The following is a 16403-nucleotide window of genomic DNA, read 5'->3' as shown; positions in this document are numbered from 1 at the left end:
GCCCATTCAGCATTTAAAAGCCACAACGTTCAGATTATAAACCGATGTGCTCACAACTGCATCGTCCAGAAAAGCCTTACCTTTCTTCAAAAAAATAAATCTCCCATGAAAAGATAACCCTGAGATTATTACCGGAATACCAATCAATTTGTCCAAAATTACAACTCCATCTCCCCACCCCCAGCAAATCCCCCCAAAAAGCGCAATCCTTAATTGATCGTAAATAAACCCGGGGCTCCACCAAAGGGAAAAAATAAGGCCCACAATATCTCCTATGTATGTATTGTATATGCCATGTTGCCAGTCACTCCTATAAACATGCTAATGGCGGTTCGCGATAATAAGTTAGTGGTCAGATAGGCTCGCGCTCTTTCGTGGGCACCTGAGGTGGCGTGCAAACGTACATATAAGCAAAATAAAACATTGGCAACGGCCTCCTCCTCCTCCTCCTCCCCCCCCCCTCTCCCTCGACAACCCTGAAAAAGGACGAGAAAGGGTTGCGGAGAAAAAAATGGCAAAAACAACCGCAAGAAGACGAAGAGGAGAAAAGTGGAGGCGGAGGACTCAGAGCGTGTGCTTTACACGTCGATGGGCTGTGAGGTGGTGTGAGGAGGGCGACAAGATGGGATGGAAGGAGGTGGAGAAGAAGGGAAATGGCGTGAAACGTATGGAGAAGAGGTGAGAAACCGGTGGGGAGTGATAAAGACAGAGGTAGAGAGATGTGGGGTGTGAGAACGGAGGCATTTCGCAGGTATCGAGGGGGATAAGACCGTCCAACGAAGGACAGATTAACTCACACAAGTTGGAGTGAGAGAGAGATGGGTTAGTAGCTCTTGTAACGCTATCGACCCTGTCGCTGTACATCACCTCGACACCATCCTAGTCGTCTCATTTTCACCCGCTTGGATTCTCGGTGCGTATAATATATAAAATCATTTGTAAACCTCAACACCGAGTTTAATCTAATTTCAGAATAAACGAAAATCAATTCTCATAAAATCGAGGAACTTACCTGAACTTGGATTTCACCGGTGAGAATTTATGACCGGGGTTTCCGGTACGTTTCTTGAATGGTGTTTTTTTTCTATCGAGTAATTGTTTCGCAGGAATTGCCAGGAATTTTGTTGTTCCAGGGGTATAATTTAAGTTGGTCGAAGACTCGATGTGTGTTGAAGTGAATGACGAAGATAATCGAATTAGTTCAGGTGGAGATTTGTTTTCTGGTATATTCCATTATAATTGAAGTTACCCTGAAATTCCAGCTCTCTCGGACAGTCTGAGAGGCAAATTAATTTTCCCTTTAATTGATACCCGATTGTGACTCACAGTTTTCCTGAATTGCCAATAAATAAACCGATCCAAAGAGAGAAATGAAGAAACGAAGCCAATTAGTCGGGCCGCTGGTCGTCGCCAGGTATGATTTCTTTTTACTCAGATTGTGACCAAGATCTGAATGATGATTTCGGACAATACCGAATGGGCCATTTAATGCCAGCTTCCGGGGGACAATATCACGGTCTCACCCTCACCATCGGCGCATCCACTGATGAGTTAACAGAAATAATAGTGATCGAGAATACATGTATTTCCAGATTTGTATTGTACATGTGGTTGGAGTCAGTGAGACGCTTTCGGTTCGCCACACGAGAAAACAGGGACCCAATGGATATTCCTATCTTATCCACCGGAGGAAGTTTATAGCCCGGTCGCCTCTAATTGGGCGAGAAATCATCGGGCACTCCTTTTTCTCGGAGGGGGTTTAACATCGACACCAACCCCACATACATTACAACTATTGACAATAGTTATATTATTCAATATACCGCGGAGTCGTCAGTATCCGAGTACACACGAAATCGTTTTAAAATCGTTAAATTCTGAGTGAATTGATAGTGTGTCGGACAGATTATAGTCTTCTACTACTACTCTAAATCAATTAACAGCAAATAAAGGAAGGAAACTGTCTGGAGTTCAGACATAAGTCATAATTAGTAGTTTGTGGTCGAGCTCTCCTACCTCGACGATATTTGAATGTTTAATATTCAAAACGTTTCTCGGCCTGTCGACGCTGAACAGAAGTAAAAACAGTTACGATTTCAGGGGAGATTTTCTCACTGAGCAAAAGGGAATAAAACTGAGACGATTTACAAGCTATCCCGGGGGCGGCTGGAGTATTAACAAAAAGGAGAAAAAACAACAGAGCATTCAAGTAGAAAAAAGAGAGATGGAAAATGGAAAAAAAGAGAAATAGACGAAAGAAAAGGTGGCCCGACCGGCAATATCTCATTGAGAAAGGAGGAGGTGACTTTAATGTGCCCCTCGTCTCATGGGCAATCGCGTTGAGGCACTCGACGTGCCGGTAAGAGTATAAGATCGTTAATCTTTCCACGCCGATCGGTCTCAGATAGTAATTGTTACGTTCTCGTTTCTCCTCTGACTCTCAGCTAACCGCGCCTCAACTACTGAAGTTTTTGGTTATTAAAAAAATGGTTTATTTATGGTTTTTTTAGGTGCGAACCTTTGTTCCCGATCATTCGTGTGGTATTAACTGAGGATATTTCACGGGGCTATCAGTCGCGATCACTCACCTATGCAGTAATTCGTGAGGTATTAGTGCGTCATCTTCAGGTCAACCAGCCGATGAACGAATACAATTTTATTCGAATTACTACATTTAATTAATTTGATGGGACTAATGGGTCGTTTTGAGGACTACTTGGACTTATTCCCGTGTACTAAGACTTTAATGCACGAGTATTAGTACGTCAATTGATGACCGATACATGTCATTTCACAAATAACTCCCCCCCCCCTCGTGCATTAACGTAATTCGTAAATTGTTAATACGCAATATGATATCAATTTTGATTTTCTTACCTGATATTCAATGGAGATTCATAAGTGCCTTCAGTTTCAAAGTGTTAACAGGCTTTGCGCCGCAAGTGTCCCACTGGGTGTCATGAAAAACCAGTTTTCACGATGGGTTTAGGAACCCTTATTTACGAGAACAACTCTCGCTGAATTCTACAGGTAATCGGGAGCTCTCAACTGATGGCTATTTTTTTCTCTCAGTTAGAATGGGCCGTTTCGACGTTTCTCTCGCAACACTCGGCTCAGACATTTTTTTTTTTTCACACAAATAAAAGATCCAGAATCAGTGTTACCGGTCCTTTAAACTTTGGGATATACAAAGAGTCATTAAGTCTTCATTTTCACCCCACAAATCTGTCACCGGCTCATTGAGACATTTGTGTTTAATGAAAAAAAAAGATGAATTGTTTTAATGATCTGTTTTTATGTAGCATACAATATCAATACTCCTTATCGGCTAAAAATTTGTATTTTAGAATTGGTTCGAACGATTACTTTTATTTATTCAACCCCATTAATCATCAATCACTCTTGTTTGATTTTTTTAGAGACTAGTTGTACTCGGTACAAGTTGTTTCAATCAATTTGTCATTCAGGTAATCATTTACAATAACTTAAACATAACTTTGTCATTCAAATTCGTTAATTTCATCGCTAACATTCCAATGAAAATAATCCCGCAATCTTAATCGGCAGTCGAATCGTTAACATAAGGAGCTGATAGTTTTCGTCAGAATGATAGTAGAATTATTGACAGTTTTGTGCTTTTTGATTTTGTACACGTATCGTAAGCAAATAAAACAATGCATCGATGTAAAATATATATCAACATTTGAATAAAAAAAAAGAAAATTTCAACGATCGTGTTTGGTAAGTTCGAGGGGTTGTTGATCAGTCCAAGTATCTCTCCAGACAACCGGTGATGATGCAAGCTCCTGATCGGAATCCTGTACATCAATTTCCTCATCCTCATCATCCGGCGAATCAACCTCCATAGAGAGTGAGCCACGAGATCTTTTACCACTTTCTGGACTCTTACTCGGATTAACATTGACAGGTGGATCATCACCAACTAATTGACTTATCATTCTAAAAGCACTTGGTTTACGTTCACATGTTTTATTAACACCATCTTGTCCCATTGTTGTTGTGACAACAGCTCTGAACGCACTATTTTCGCCGCCCATTCCGCCGATTGTACAGCTCGGTGTACGGGGAATATCCAATCCACTCGTTGTATGGGATCCTGGGGTTGTTGCCACTGATGGCGGTGGTAGCTGGGGCGGTGGGGAACGTTTCAATAGATTCATTCGCTGATGGCGCCGCCATTTTGCCCGTCTGTTGGAAAACCAAACCTAAGAGTGACGAGTTAGGTCGTTAGAAAGCTCATGACTTATGAGTAAGAGGTTTTGTGGACAGGTTTTGCGCGAAGGGGATTATCGCTCGTCTCACCCATCAATAGAAAAGGGGGCAAATCCACTATCATTCCCCCCAAAATGTTGACTTGAATGATTTGCAAGGTATCAATTTTCGAAAAAAAAATCGAAGGAACATCTCGTCAAGTTCGTTCTGTCCTCGTCATGTCCTCCAAATTTCTCAGTCTCTTAATTTCTCATCATTACCCAATTAATTTAGAATATTCGTCACCAGGGAATCACTTTCTACCGAATAATTTCCCGAGTTGTCCCATCTCGCCTGAGGCATTCGCTTCAAACTTCGATGAGTTCGCGGGATCAACCGAGGACAAGTTTATCGCGATGAATACTTAAATCGCAGATGTTCTAAAAGGACAACCACCGGGACTATCGCCCTCTCGTCACTTCGATAATGTCTACTCAATGCTGAACCGACAAGCCCCTCACACATCTACACTTTTTTCTTCATGAATGATGCATTTTTGGTCAGGAATGTTGGGATCGGTTATTTCAATGAATCAAGGACACTCACCTGGACACGCGCCTCCGAAAGCGATGTTTTCGATGCTAATCTTTCGCGAGTCGATACACAGGGATAATGAGAGCGCTCAAATTCCTTCTCAAGCTCTTCCAGCTGCTCAGGACTAAAGGTCGTTCGGTTCCGACGGAACTTTGGTTGCTCAGATCCGTCAAGACTACCATCGTCACCCTCGTCTGTTGAGAAATGATAAATTCGTGTGATTACGATTGTCGAAATTGGATCGTTATAACTATGACTGATCGAGGACATTTGTAATGGTAATTGACTATCACGAGTGACACGTATGACCATTTGGCATGAGAATGTGGGGATTTGCGAATATGAGCAACTTCTCGGTAGGAATAGTCCGAGTCTGTCATTGTTATTTATGCTCCATGCATTGTTACTCAATGTTTACGGCTGTTAATGAATCATTAAGTAGCCGCTTGTCCAGAATAATGAAGTGGTCTGATCATATCCCTAAAGACTGACCAACTGTTTTGCCGCGGTGAGGTGCACCCTAGCGTGTAAATTGGCAATGCGTTATCAAAGAATATGACCTCACGTGAGTGTAATCGCATCAGAAATATTCTGAGTCGTATCACTGAGATAATTGAATAGTCGATTCGGAGAATAGGGAAGTGGACTGTTAGAAAATTATTCCGCAAATTTTACGTAAGAAATATTCAAATGCGAAGGAATCACATATTCATATGAAATCCTTCATCATAAAGTTCATCGACAATCGAAATTGTTTTCGTTATTAACTGCATCGGCCTTCCTGTTAGTCTACTTTACAACATTGAGTGTTGAAGCTCAACTATTGCTTCAAGCCCTGTCTCAAAACTCGAGAAATGTACTCTCAAAAATTGAGACAACTCGTCCTGACATGTTATTCAAATATCTTTGATGAGCATTCTGCATACCTTGGAGATAGCCCCGAGCAATGGCATCGGCATGCAATGCATGCTCTGGGCTACCAGCGACGGTGGTGGATCCACCGGCACCTCCAGGACTTAATGACGGAGGTAGCAAGAGAGCGGAAGCTCCGGATAGTCCAGAGGTCAGTGGTGGCATCATCCAGGGATGTCCAGGCGCTCCGGGCGTTGGCCAACCTGTCGGCAAGTGATGCGATGACGAGGGATGATGATGGGCTGAGTTAAAATAGGGGTGAGGTCCGGCGGCGTACAACCCGTAACCGGCGGCTCGGGCGAACTCCGCTGCTGCACGTTCTGCCGCACGATTTCGGAGAATTCGATTTATGCTGCTCACTGATGGAGCTGTTGCGTTACTACAGACACCTGGAAGTGATGGGTTTATTTGAATTGATCTTGAGGGGATATCTGATTGATAGAATCAAGGGGCACCGCAGGAGTCCCAGTTCTCGGACGTAGAAAAATAATTGTATTAGACTCTCCAGGCTAAGGAGATAATCCTAGTTTGGTCAGACCGAGTGGCGCCGACCGATCCATCGATATTTCCATGAAAAAACGTTGCCAAATGAATTACTGGGGGTCCGGGGGTGTTTAGGAAAATTTTGGCAATGTTGCATCTCAGGCTCTTTTAGTTAAAATTGAAAAAAAATAATTTACCACATGAAAATATTGTTTTCTTCAATCAATTCTATCTGCGTAATCAAAAAAACTGAACGGTTTGTATTTTCACCTTCTAAATACCCCTTTCGCCATATTCACATGATCTTAGCCTTTTTTTATGTTCGTTACATTCTAAACAATCAAGTTAAGCATCTGGTTTACTGTATGTACAATAGGTCATGAATAAATGAATTGTGAATTTCATGAATTTCTCGCGTCTCTGGAGTAAAACTGAGAATTCGTTTTATGTCACACGATAAAAGTATTATCTGACGAATGTGACTTTATAATTCCAGTCGTAGGCGACTTTTATCAGTTGATGACATAATATACTAGCTTTTGACAATCAAATACTGTAATCATACGCAGTTTAATTTTTATGAGCAAAAAACATATTAAAGCGCAAACTACTTTTTTTCATTTGAAGCCAAAATTAAAAAATCCAAAATTTTTGCGCTACGGTCTTTGTACACTATGCAACATGTTCATAAAAATTTGTTTAAAAAATTGAACACCGGATCTATTATTTGACGCAAGGCAGCTCCTATGATATTTGTTTATTATTAAACCCGGGGCATTGCTCTATCTGCGCAAACAATGTCAAGTAATTCCTTTAGTCCTTTGATAATTCCCCACTTTCTAAAATGGAAAGCAGCTGTCGTAAAAGTGCATTGAATATTAAAAAAACAAGATAGTTGGACTTTCTTTTGAAGTATTCAACGGGCTGTCAGATTTCAAACAATTGTTGTTTTAGAACTCGTCCTCCTTCATCTATAAAAATCCCTCCCTTCGAGCATGCGGTATTGCATAGGATATTTTTGTTCACAAACCTTCGGATATGAGTCTCTCTCGAATTTCCCATGCAAATATCGTTGGATTCTCCCTCTTGTACTGCTCGATCTTGGAGACAACAGCTGGAGTCGCAACTTTCGGCTTACTACCACCAATGAGGCCAGGTGGTCTCAGTGTACCTGCAACAATTCCGATCCGAATGATGAGTCAAGAATGGCGATGTTGATAGTGAAAAAGGACAGACCTTGGAGTAATGGGGGTGCGGCGGGTGCAATCGCAGATATTATCTAATGTCTAAGTTGTAACTGTCTAGCGAAAAACGAAAGCAGCCGCAAGGCCGTCGGCCCGACCATGTGGACAAGCTTCCAGATTTCACGATCTCACCATTTATTAATTACATATCGTTATCAATGCCAAATGAACTACATCAAGCACAATATTTCCTGCGCAGTAGATGCAATAAATTCTCAATAAAAATATCTTCTGCATGTCAACGTGGAATTTCCTCAATCTAGTCTTTCTCGAAAAACCTGCAGTAATCCCCAGCTGTCCCACCCCCTTCCACTATTGAGACACCATCATCGTAATCGTTGAATTATTTCTCAATGATGCGTCAATGAATCACCTCAACCAATCATAAACTCATAATAAAAATTCATGGAGACCTCACATGACCAGAGGTATCTTTGTTATTCTCCCATTATCTCAAACTCCGAAGTCTCTCCACTACAATTAAAATTGTCCGGGTTAAAGTAGCAAGGCCCCATCATCCTCAGGGTCGCTGTACATGAAAACGTACATCAAAGCTATATCCGTCACATGAATGATTGGAGGATGGAAAAACACGCACGTCATCCTCAATGCGTGCGGCCTGAATCCTTTTGCAAGAATTACATTGAATTCATTCGTTGCATGTTTCAGTCTTTTCTCATTGGTGGAAGGATGAGGAAAAACAGAATTTTAAGAAAAAAAAATATATATTCTACCATCATTTGGATGTATTTAATGGAAACCAGAGGCGCAGTCAGACTTGAGCAATTATCGGTCGTTACGTACTATTATTAATAACAATAATGACTGCTGAAGAAGGAACCAAACGTCTCCGATGGTTTTCATATCGCGTGCGCTCCCACGGGAGAAGTGCGTGCCAGACTGTAAACGATGTTACCCACCTAATAGGTATCCGTGCCTCGAGCAAATTCCTTCGCCACTCTTTTTTTACAAATTATTTGTTATTTCATTCATTTATTTGTCTATGTGTCTATCATCCTGCAATTATTGAATCTTGATAACATTACGATGGGAGAAAAATTCATCTGGGGAGCAGTGAATTTCCTGACTCGACAGAACAAAAGTCATCGCAGTTCAATCACTCGTTCGCTGAGGAAAAAACATTCTGGTTTGAAGCAACGATCTCTGCACTTCACCGGTGAAACAAGTAAAAAGTGTTCGACTGCAGTGAAATATCTCTGAGAATCATAGAAGAAGTTCTAGCTCTCAGGAATTTTTACAGAAATCAAGGCGCCATCTGCACTGGGAAAAAATCCTTTTGATAAAGGTTTTACTTCATGCGACAAATATTCGATTGATAACTTCAAAGATGTGAGAACCTCATTACAAATAATTTCACTCTTAATATCGGATGATTCCCCTGAAAATTTCATTGGCTTTTTTTCCCCGCACTCGTTCGGTAATTTATTCGAGAAAATTTCTCCTCGTGCTTTGAATTCAGGTAACGATATTCCCGGGTGAATTTTCCAGCAGAAAAACCATCTTTCAGGTGGTCATATTAAATCTAAAGCCTCTTTTAATCACACCCAGTTCGGCAAAAAGACACCGTGAAACGCAGGAAAAAAAAAATCCCCTAGAATGTAAAATATATAATTTAATTCGCGAGTAGCGAGAGGCAGCGTTGCAAAAATCAAAGCAGTTCGATTCCCTGACGCATGCTACCATGGTAGTTTACTATCCGGGTGTTGGTGCGCGAGTTCGCGTGTCGGTCTTGCATGGAATCGATTGGCAGCTATTCGTGCCAACCAAGGTAGAGAATTGTACGAGTCACGGTATGAAGCCAAAGGTAAAGAGGATGGAGATGGGAGGAGATCGGATAAATGGTGGATTCTGAAAGATTTGTTTCTAGCATCAATACCACCAATGCACCAGATATTTATCTCCAAGTACCACTGGCGAATGACCCAAGGTCATCCACCGTTATCACCGAATACAATCGAATGGACGAGATCATTTGTGAAGTTAATTGAATAAATTGAACGCCATTGAAAGTCGGTTGACGCGAATCACTGTCCATTCATGAGTTCAGATAAGATTTCCACAGTGATGATGATTATTTACAGTATTATTTTTGAATTTAAATTATCCCGGTATGAGCAATACTCGTGAAAATGACTCGGCAAATCATTAAGTTATATGAATGAATGTACATTCAAATTGTCTCTTGGACTGTTAAGTAATTGGTCGTAGCGATTATAGTACATTATATTCACCGTGAAACGGCTAACTTAAGGAGTTGGTATTCCGAAAATGAAGACATTACAGGGGCGTCGGACGTGGTTCTCGAACGGTATTTTTACGAGCCGATCGTAAAGTTAACGAGGAGCGGGCGCCTCGAGAAGAAAACTGAAGGGGGAAGAACAGGAGAAAGACGCAGAACAGAACTGATCGGACGCAGTACAGAACAATGAGGTGAAAAAAAAAATGAAAATATTCAGACAAGGAGAGATATTTTGAGAAAAGGAGACGAACAACTTCAACACCATATACATTGCCTAGATAATGTATTTCACCACCTTGATCGACAATATTTCCCCCATCCCCCCCTCATACCTGGGGGGAAGGGTGTCGAAATGTCTTGGGATAGTGATCAGCATGTGTTTGCCGTATCTTGAGTGGTAACGCGTATGCGAGAAATTATTTCAGTTGATGTTTCTTTAATTGATGGAGGGTAGTTAAATCGGCAAATGGAGAATTAAGTGGTAATGAGGGCTTATAAATGACTAGAGTCGGCTTTGAGTTTTTATGACCGGGGAAGATTTATTTTTGTAGCTTTAGAGCGGGGGAGGAAGGGTTAAGGCACTGAGGGCAGTCAATGCTATCCACGAAAAAAATAAGTGCAGAAACGGACATTTTTTCGAGCCCACGTCCTCAGGGCTGAGGACTACAGGCGATGCAAGGGCATATTCTTCATGGATTGTAAGTCAAATTTGACGTGACACTCACCTAACAATTTCGTGACAACTGCTCCTTGTTGATTTAGGGAAAGTACGTGATTGGCAAGGTCGTTGTAGTGTCTCAGTGCTCCCAGCCCATGAGACAGCTCCAAGAGTCGTTGGCGTGACGCCCCGCCGGCGGCATTATTGCTACCAGAGAACGCTCCTGTGCAATTCTGAAGTCCAACACCTGAATGAAACAATGGAACCACAAGCAGTGAGCTGAACTGTCAGTAAAACTGAACATATGTAGAGGTATATTTTTTTCGATTGATCAATCCGTTCAAAGACGATCGCAGGAGAGAGGAAATCCTTATAGAATAATTGAAAAAAATTTGTTCAATTTAATTTCGTGTAATAAGGTTGAAAAATTGTGCTCACGTTGGACAAATTACATTTTTCTATCTCTACCATAATTTTATTGCGCGTTAAAATGGCAGGGAAACTATAATGTTTGGAAATAAGTCATAATTTGTAGCATGCGTTCGACTACTCCTGCCTCGACGGTGATGAAAAACTTATTTTTTGCTTATATTGCATCAAATAGTCCTTTTACGACCATTATTTCTCTTTTCCCCGTGCTCTTTCATTTTGTCTCACTCCTTTCATTCTAAATATGCACATACATACATACAAACTTTCCTTAACAAATCATATGCAAAGGTTTCATGTCTCCCTGATTTATGAATAAGAAAAAATAAATAAATGAAAAAACAATGAATTTTCAAAGCTTTTGCCTCAAGAAAAAACGTATTATCATCAAGAATTTATGATTCCTGATTTTTTAAAAGAATTTTTCAACCCATTCCAACTTCCCAATCACATTTGTATCAGCAGAATAATTTTTTTCTCCGCGATAATCTTCTTGATCAACAAATGTTTTCTCACCATCCGGCCAAAATGACCCCTCATCGTCTCCCAAATTTTGATCATCTGGAATCATTCCCCGGTATAATTCAACCGACTGGAATCTTATCAGAATCCATTTCGAAACCGAAAGTGAGGGAATGAACAGCCGCTTCACTCGGACTCTGCAACCGTATTGGGAAAAAGTGGCATTATAAGCGCGCGTACTCGTTTACTGTTTGGCTTCGTCACGTCGTTTCGAAGTATATAAGTATTTTTCAAAACCGGTTCTCTTCCCATTGGAGGCATATATACCCATCCAAGAAAATTTCCAGTATCTCGCTCGGCGGTGCGAAACTGTCGATAAAAATTTGCAGATGTAGAGTACGTAGGTAATCCTCAACACCTCGTTTTCAAGTTCAGGATGCATACAAGGGAAAGAGAATTTTGCACCAGTCGCTTTAGGACTTGTTAGTAGTTTATGACCGTAGGCGCGAACGGGAGCTGTTCCACTGTTCTCCCCAGCTTATCCTCTTTCTCTTTTTTATCGTGAATTTATGTTTTCATTCTTTGCAATTTTTCAGTCAGTTTTGCACTTTTTTTTTTTCATTCATTTTGCACCGTGATTTATGGCTTTGTTTTAAAATTTTGGCCGACGATTACAGGACATTGACATTGGCCATCGGATGACTTCTGCAGCATCAGTTATCGGGTTTGTTTTAACGTCCCTTCGGGTGTCGTGTGGGCACAATGATTTTTTGGGAACCTGGGGAACGGAGAGAGGCTCGGGTAGGGGATCCAATGTGGTGACAGATGAGTCGCTTCTTCGGGCTCTCACCTACTGTTTAATATATTGCTCATTTGAGGGGAAAGATGGGAGGTTGACAAAACGGCTCGTGGAGTCTTTTCTAAACTTAATATCTTCCGAAGGAAAAGAAATATTAGAACTGTGCCGAATACTTGATGAGAATTCCCAATGATGGTTTGGTTATTTCTTCATGGATGGACTTGACTAGCGAAGCGGTAAAATGGTTTAAGGGCATTCAAGTATTTTGACTATTTTTACTCTAACGATACACTTTTACACTTCTATAGTCGAGCATCGGCGCTTTCATTTGAACCCCATGCGACCCCGTTTGTCCAGACACTCGGGAATAAATTTGCTATTTAAACTTTGCAACTTTTAATTTCCACCTATGTATAGAGCCGTTGAAAAATACTTCACACTCTGAAAAATAACCACGTGTTTTACTCGCACTAAAATCAGTCAACCATGCTACCACCGAAATTGATCAGATTTTCTTCTCAATGTAACTGATTAATGAACTGGCGGTGGAGCTAATAGACTTCGATATGTAAAACCTATAATTAGTGTATGTGAAATATCAGAGATAACAGGAGACTTCGTCCATGTCTCCAGCTTAATATTGACCGAATGGCTGAGAAACGATACGATAGAAATATAAATATTTCAGTTGGCGGGAAGTTACGTTGATACTGATATCGAGGATGCTCCCCTAAGTGCACGTGCAGACTTTTGCTGGTGTCAAAAATGTTAGTGGGAAGGAGTTGTTTGTACACCATTCTGCGAGATAACAGATCTGGGAGTCTCATGCCATGTGAATTCATCTGGATATAACTTCGTGAACGCTCTTCCAAAGGTCAGTCGCTCTCAAAACCACAGGAACACTAATGAATTATTTTTATAATAAATTGCAAACGCAACTGATTCATTAAAAAATTATCTGTTCTATAATTAGACAGGTCCCACCTTCCGACGAAAGTCTTGCATTCAACCGAAATCAAATTTCCTTTCACTCGGTGGCAACAAAATTTTTTTGGCACAAGTAAGACTTATTCGAGACTCGAGACTTATTCTCTGTACCTTCGTAATTATCCAAAAATATTTTGCCGTTTCAACCTCTGCCACCATTTTTACACTTTCTTCCACTGCCCATTCTCACTGTTACCACAACTCATTCCGAAATAAAGAGTTTCACACGATCTTTAGAATAACAAACTCTGAATTGAATAATTCATCAGTGATAACAAGCGTTCCTCAGCGTTCGAAATGCCCACGTCTTATGGAAATTCAAGGATATTAATCAATTAGGTTCGGATTAATTGAGAGGTTTAGATTGAAAAAACCTGGCCATTTTATTCATTTATTTTAGGAGGCCAGAACGAGAGAAGATGTTGGCCAGGTTAATACCCAAGAACCCAGGGAATCCCCCCATAAAGTGAGAAACACCTTCTCTTTTTATCTCTTTTCATTTAGGGTCTTGGGTGCGCCAGGTGCCTGAACCCTGGAGGAACAGGCCAACAGATAATTTACCTAATAGCCAATTAGACACCTCCCTTGTCCCACCACTGGTTATACCACTTATCTAAATATTTATACAACACTCCTCAGAGCACTGAGAACTAATTGACTCAATCTTACGGTTTTCACACTGCGAAATATTCTGAGCATTCATAACTGACCGCCATTTTTTATCCACTAACGACCGTGGATAATTGCGCGACACTAATGGATCATCGCGACGCATTTAAAATTAGAGTTGGAGAGCAATTCATTGAGTCAAGTCTTTAAAGCGGAATTTTCAACTATTAAAAAATGGTAAAATCCTGGGAACTGGGTTTTTCCATTAAACATTTACCAGTGTACATAAACAAATTGTAAAATCACTAAAATGGACGATACTATTGTTAAACCAATACTATCATGGATCTATCCTAACAAGGTGGATGAAAAAACAGGTTTGCACTGGGAGAGAAAAATTGGAACAAAAATTTTCTCTGCGCCCAGTCTATCCAACAATAAAATATAAATAAACCAGAATAATGCGAAATTTATTTAGTTTTCTTCCATTTTTATCTCCATATAATTGGGAAACATTTGATGGCACATGGAACCTATATTTTTTCTCGGTTGTCAGCCAGGGAAATTGGAAAATTGGAAAGGAATATTAAATTGCAAAGAGATAACTCTGACATGCTGGAACACATAAACTGATATCGATACTCAAAACCAAACTCAGTCAATCGATAAAACATCATTGCACACTCGATTAGACACAATTTAGTCTCGAATAAATTTACACAACCGTGAGTTTACTTTCAAGAGATTACTACCTATTAATATTATTCAAATGGGCTCTCCACATACCGTGAAATTTCAAGGCGTCTCTCAAAATTGAGTGTAAACAATCTGATTAAAAGAACCATGGAACCCATTAATTTCACTCTAGGTAATCCTCACCCTCGCAGCGAAATCTTCTAATCAGAATTCTGGTGCTCGCGGAGGAAATTTTATCGCCTGAAACGCGAATATTTCCCGAAATCCCCAGACAGTTCCCCCGGAAAAATTACCTCAACAGCCATAAATTCTTTCACAACAAAACGATTATAATTTTCCCACCCCTCGCACTAGGATTTCCATAAAAAATTTCTCTCCACATACCATAAACTCAAAATTCAGTTTTTCATCCAATAACTCCCAACCCTTAATCCTCAAAAATCCAACTAAAAAGCAAAATCATAAATGGCACCACAAAAAATCTCCAAAACCCTCCTCCATCCGGAAGTAAAAATCATACCATCAATGATCGAAGCAGCAGCAACCCCGGAAATTCCCCCATGATGATGGGAATGTTGTGGATGCGAATGTATCTGCAACAATCTCGATCTACCCTGGCCCAGGGTTGGTGATGGTGGTTCCCATGGTCTCGTCACAGTTGTACCAGTACTGGCTGTCACATTATCATCATCTTGACAGCACAACTTTCCACCATTACTACCGGCATTACTTCCCCCACTATTGCCAATGGCAACGTGTCCTTCATTATTAATATTATTATTACTCGTATCATTATTATTATTATTATTACTATTATTAATAGTACGTGTTGATGCAGTGGCTGGGCTACCACTGCCACTACCACTGCCACTAATAACACTAGCACTACCAACGCTATCGATGACAACCATTTCGTTAATGGCAGCCAGTGGCTTGCCAGTGCTCGGAGGTGTCGCGATACCACCGCCGATCATCATCACCGGCCTACGCACTCACTCGAATGTCCCCCTCCCCCCCTCTCCACCCCCACCCACCCGCCACTTCTAGGTTATCCAAGAGTTATAAGACAAATGTTCTTTCACCAGCGAGCGCCCCTGTATCACCGCAACCCCTGGATATCCCCCTCACCCCTCAAAAAAAAAAAATCACTGACCTCTCAATCAATTAATCCGAGTACTGCCCTTCATCCTGACCACCAGCTGGTCCCACGAACCATCACAATTTTCAGGGTAAAAAAATGTTAATCCAGAATCACCAACCGCGCAAGTCCAACAAATTCACCCTCTTGACGAGTCAAGGTTGGATAGACACAACCCCCCCACCGATGTATCTTCCGAAAACTCGTGATAGTCTATTCAACATATCAACAAAACGTGAAACTGTCACGGCAGAATGTTTTAGGGTTTCCACAACAGACACAGTAGAGAATCCCCTTGGAGTGAATAAAGCCAGGGAAGGTATGTGTACCTTCAGTATACCTTAACCCGTGACTGCTCGCGCTCCGCCGGATTCGAGCAGATTGGCTTCCGTTCGGTGGCTCGAAGCGCACCCAGACTACCTTCTCCCACCCCTCCGGCCCCCCTTTACCTCTCCCCATGGACTTTGGTAGAGAGTTGGGGCGGGGGTGTGAGAGGGAGAGGTGAGATCAAGATTTAAGGCGGCCGAGACTCGCGCACGGCATTCACCCGATGGAGAGATCCTGCCCCTGAGGCTCAATACTACTTTAAAATGGACGCCACTGGAAGATTGTTGTGTACACATTAAATGATTTTTTTTCCCCCCTTTCCAGTATGTTTACGTATATGTGCGGGGTTGACATGCGTGTGGGAATGGGTAAAGATATGTAGATGAGTGGGTGCGCACCCCCGCTGCGCAATCGACTCCCGCCCACCAACCATTACCCGGAGATCGGCCAATTGGATGACCCCAAAGACGCCCCCTAGCGGATCCACCGAGCGTTCAACTTCACGGGGAACCCCCCCACTGACTACTCGCAATTTTTTTTTCTCTCTCTCTCTCTCTCTCTGTTCGATCGATGGTCTTCTCTCAGTGATTATG

The 16403-nt window shown here is 41.4% G+C and overlaps 1 protein-coding gene across 2 annotated transcripts; it reads right to left on the bottom strand.

Moving 5' to 3' along the window:
* Positions 1 to 3594: 3594 nt before the first annotated feature.
* On the bottom strand, positions 3595 to 15364 carry LOC135168761 (paired box protein Pax-6-like). 2 transcript variants are annotated; one of them, XM_064133265.1, is made up of 6 exons: positions 14866 to 15363; positions 10431 to 10610; positions 7232 to 7372; positions 5733 to 6107; positions 4819 to 5000; positions 3595 to 4226 (listed from the first exon to the last, which is right to left on the bottom strand). In XM_064133265.1, the coding sequence occupies exons 1-6, from the start codon at positions 15320 to 15322 to the stop codon at positions 3726 to 3728; spliced, it is 1836 nt and encodes a 611-aa protein (XP_063989335.1). In that variant the 5' UTR covers positions 15323 to 15363; the 3' UTR covers positions 3595 to 3725. The 2 variants fall into 2 exon arrangements, with proteins under 2 accessions (XP_063989335.1, XP_063989336.1); XM_064133266.1 differs by having other exon boundaries at positions 3899 to 4209; positions 14866 to 15364.
* Positions 15365 to 16403: the final 1039 nt, after the last annotated feature.

The sequence above is a fragment of the Diachasmimorpha longicaudata genome, chromosome 13 (assembly GCF_034640455.1).
Source record: "Diachasmimorpha longicaudata isolate KC_UGA_2023 chromosome 13, iyDiaLong2, whole genome shotgun sequence".
Taxonomy (NCBI): Eukaryota; Metazoa; Arthropoda; class Insecta; order Hymenoptera; family Braconidae; genus Diachasmimorpha; species Diachasmimorpha longicaudata.
Note: the sequence above shows the minus strand (reverse complement) of the source record. Positions and strands in the feature narration are given on the sequence as shown.

Excerpts from the sequence above, each read along its gene's own strand:
- LOC135168761 (XM_064133265.1), bottom strand. The coding sequence starts at position 15,322 with ATGATGATCGGCGGTGGTATCGCGACACCTCCGAGCACTGGCAAGCCA. Across the intron at positions 10,611-14,865 it reads TGCTGCTTCGATCATTGATG|GTGTTGGACTTCAGAATTGC; the intron begins GTATGATTTTTA and ends TGTTTCATTCAG. Across the intron at positions 4,227-4,818 it reads TTTCGGAGGCGCGTGTCCAG|GTTTGGTTTTCCAACAGACG; the intron begins GTGAGTGTCCTT and ends CGTCACTCTTAG.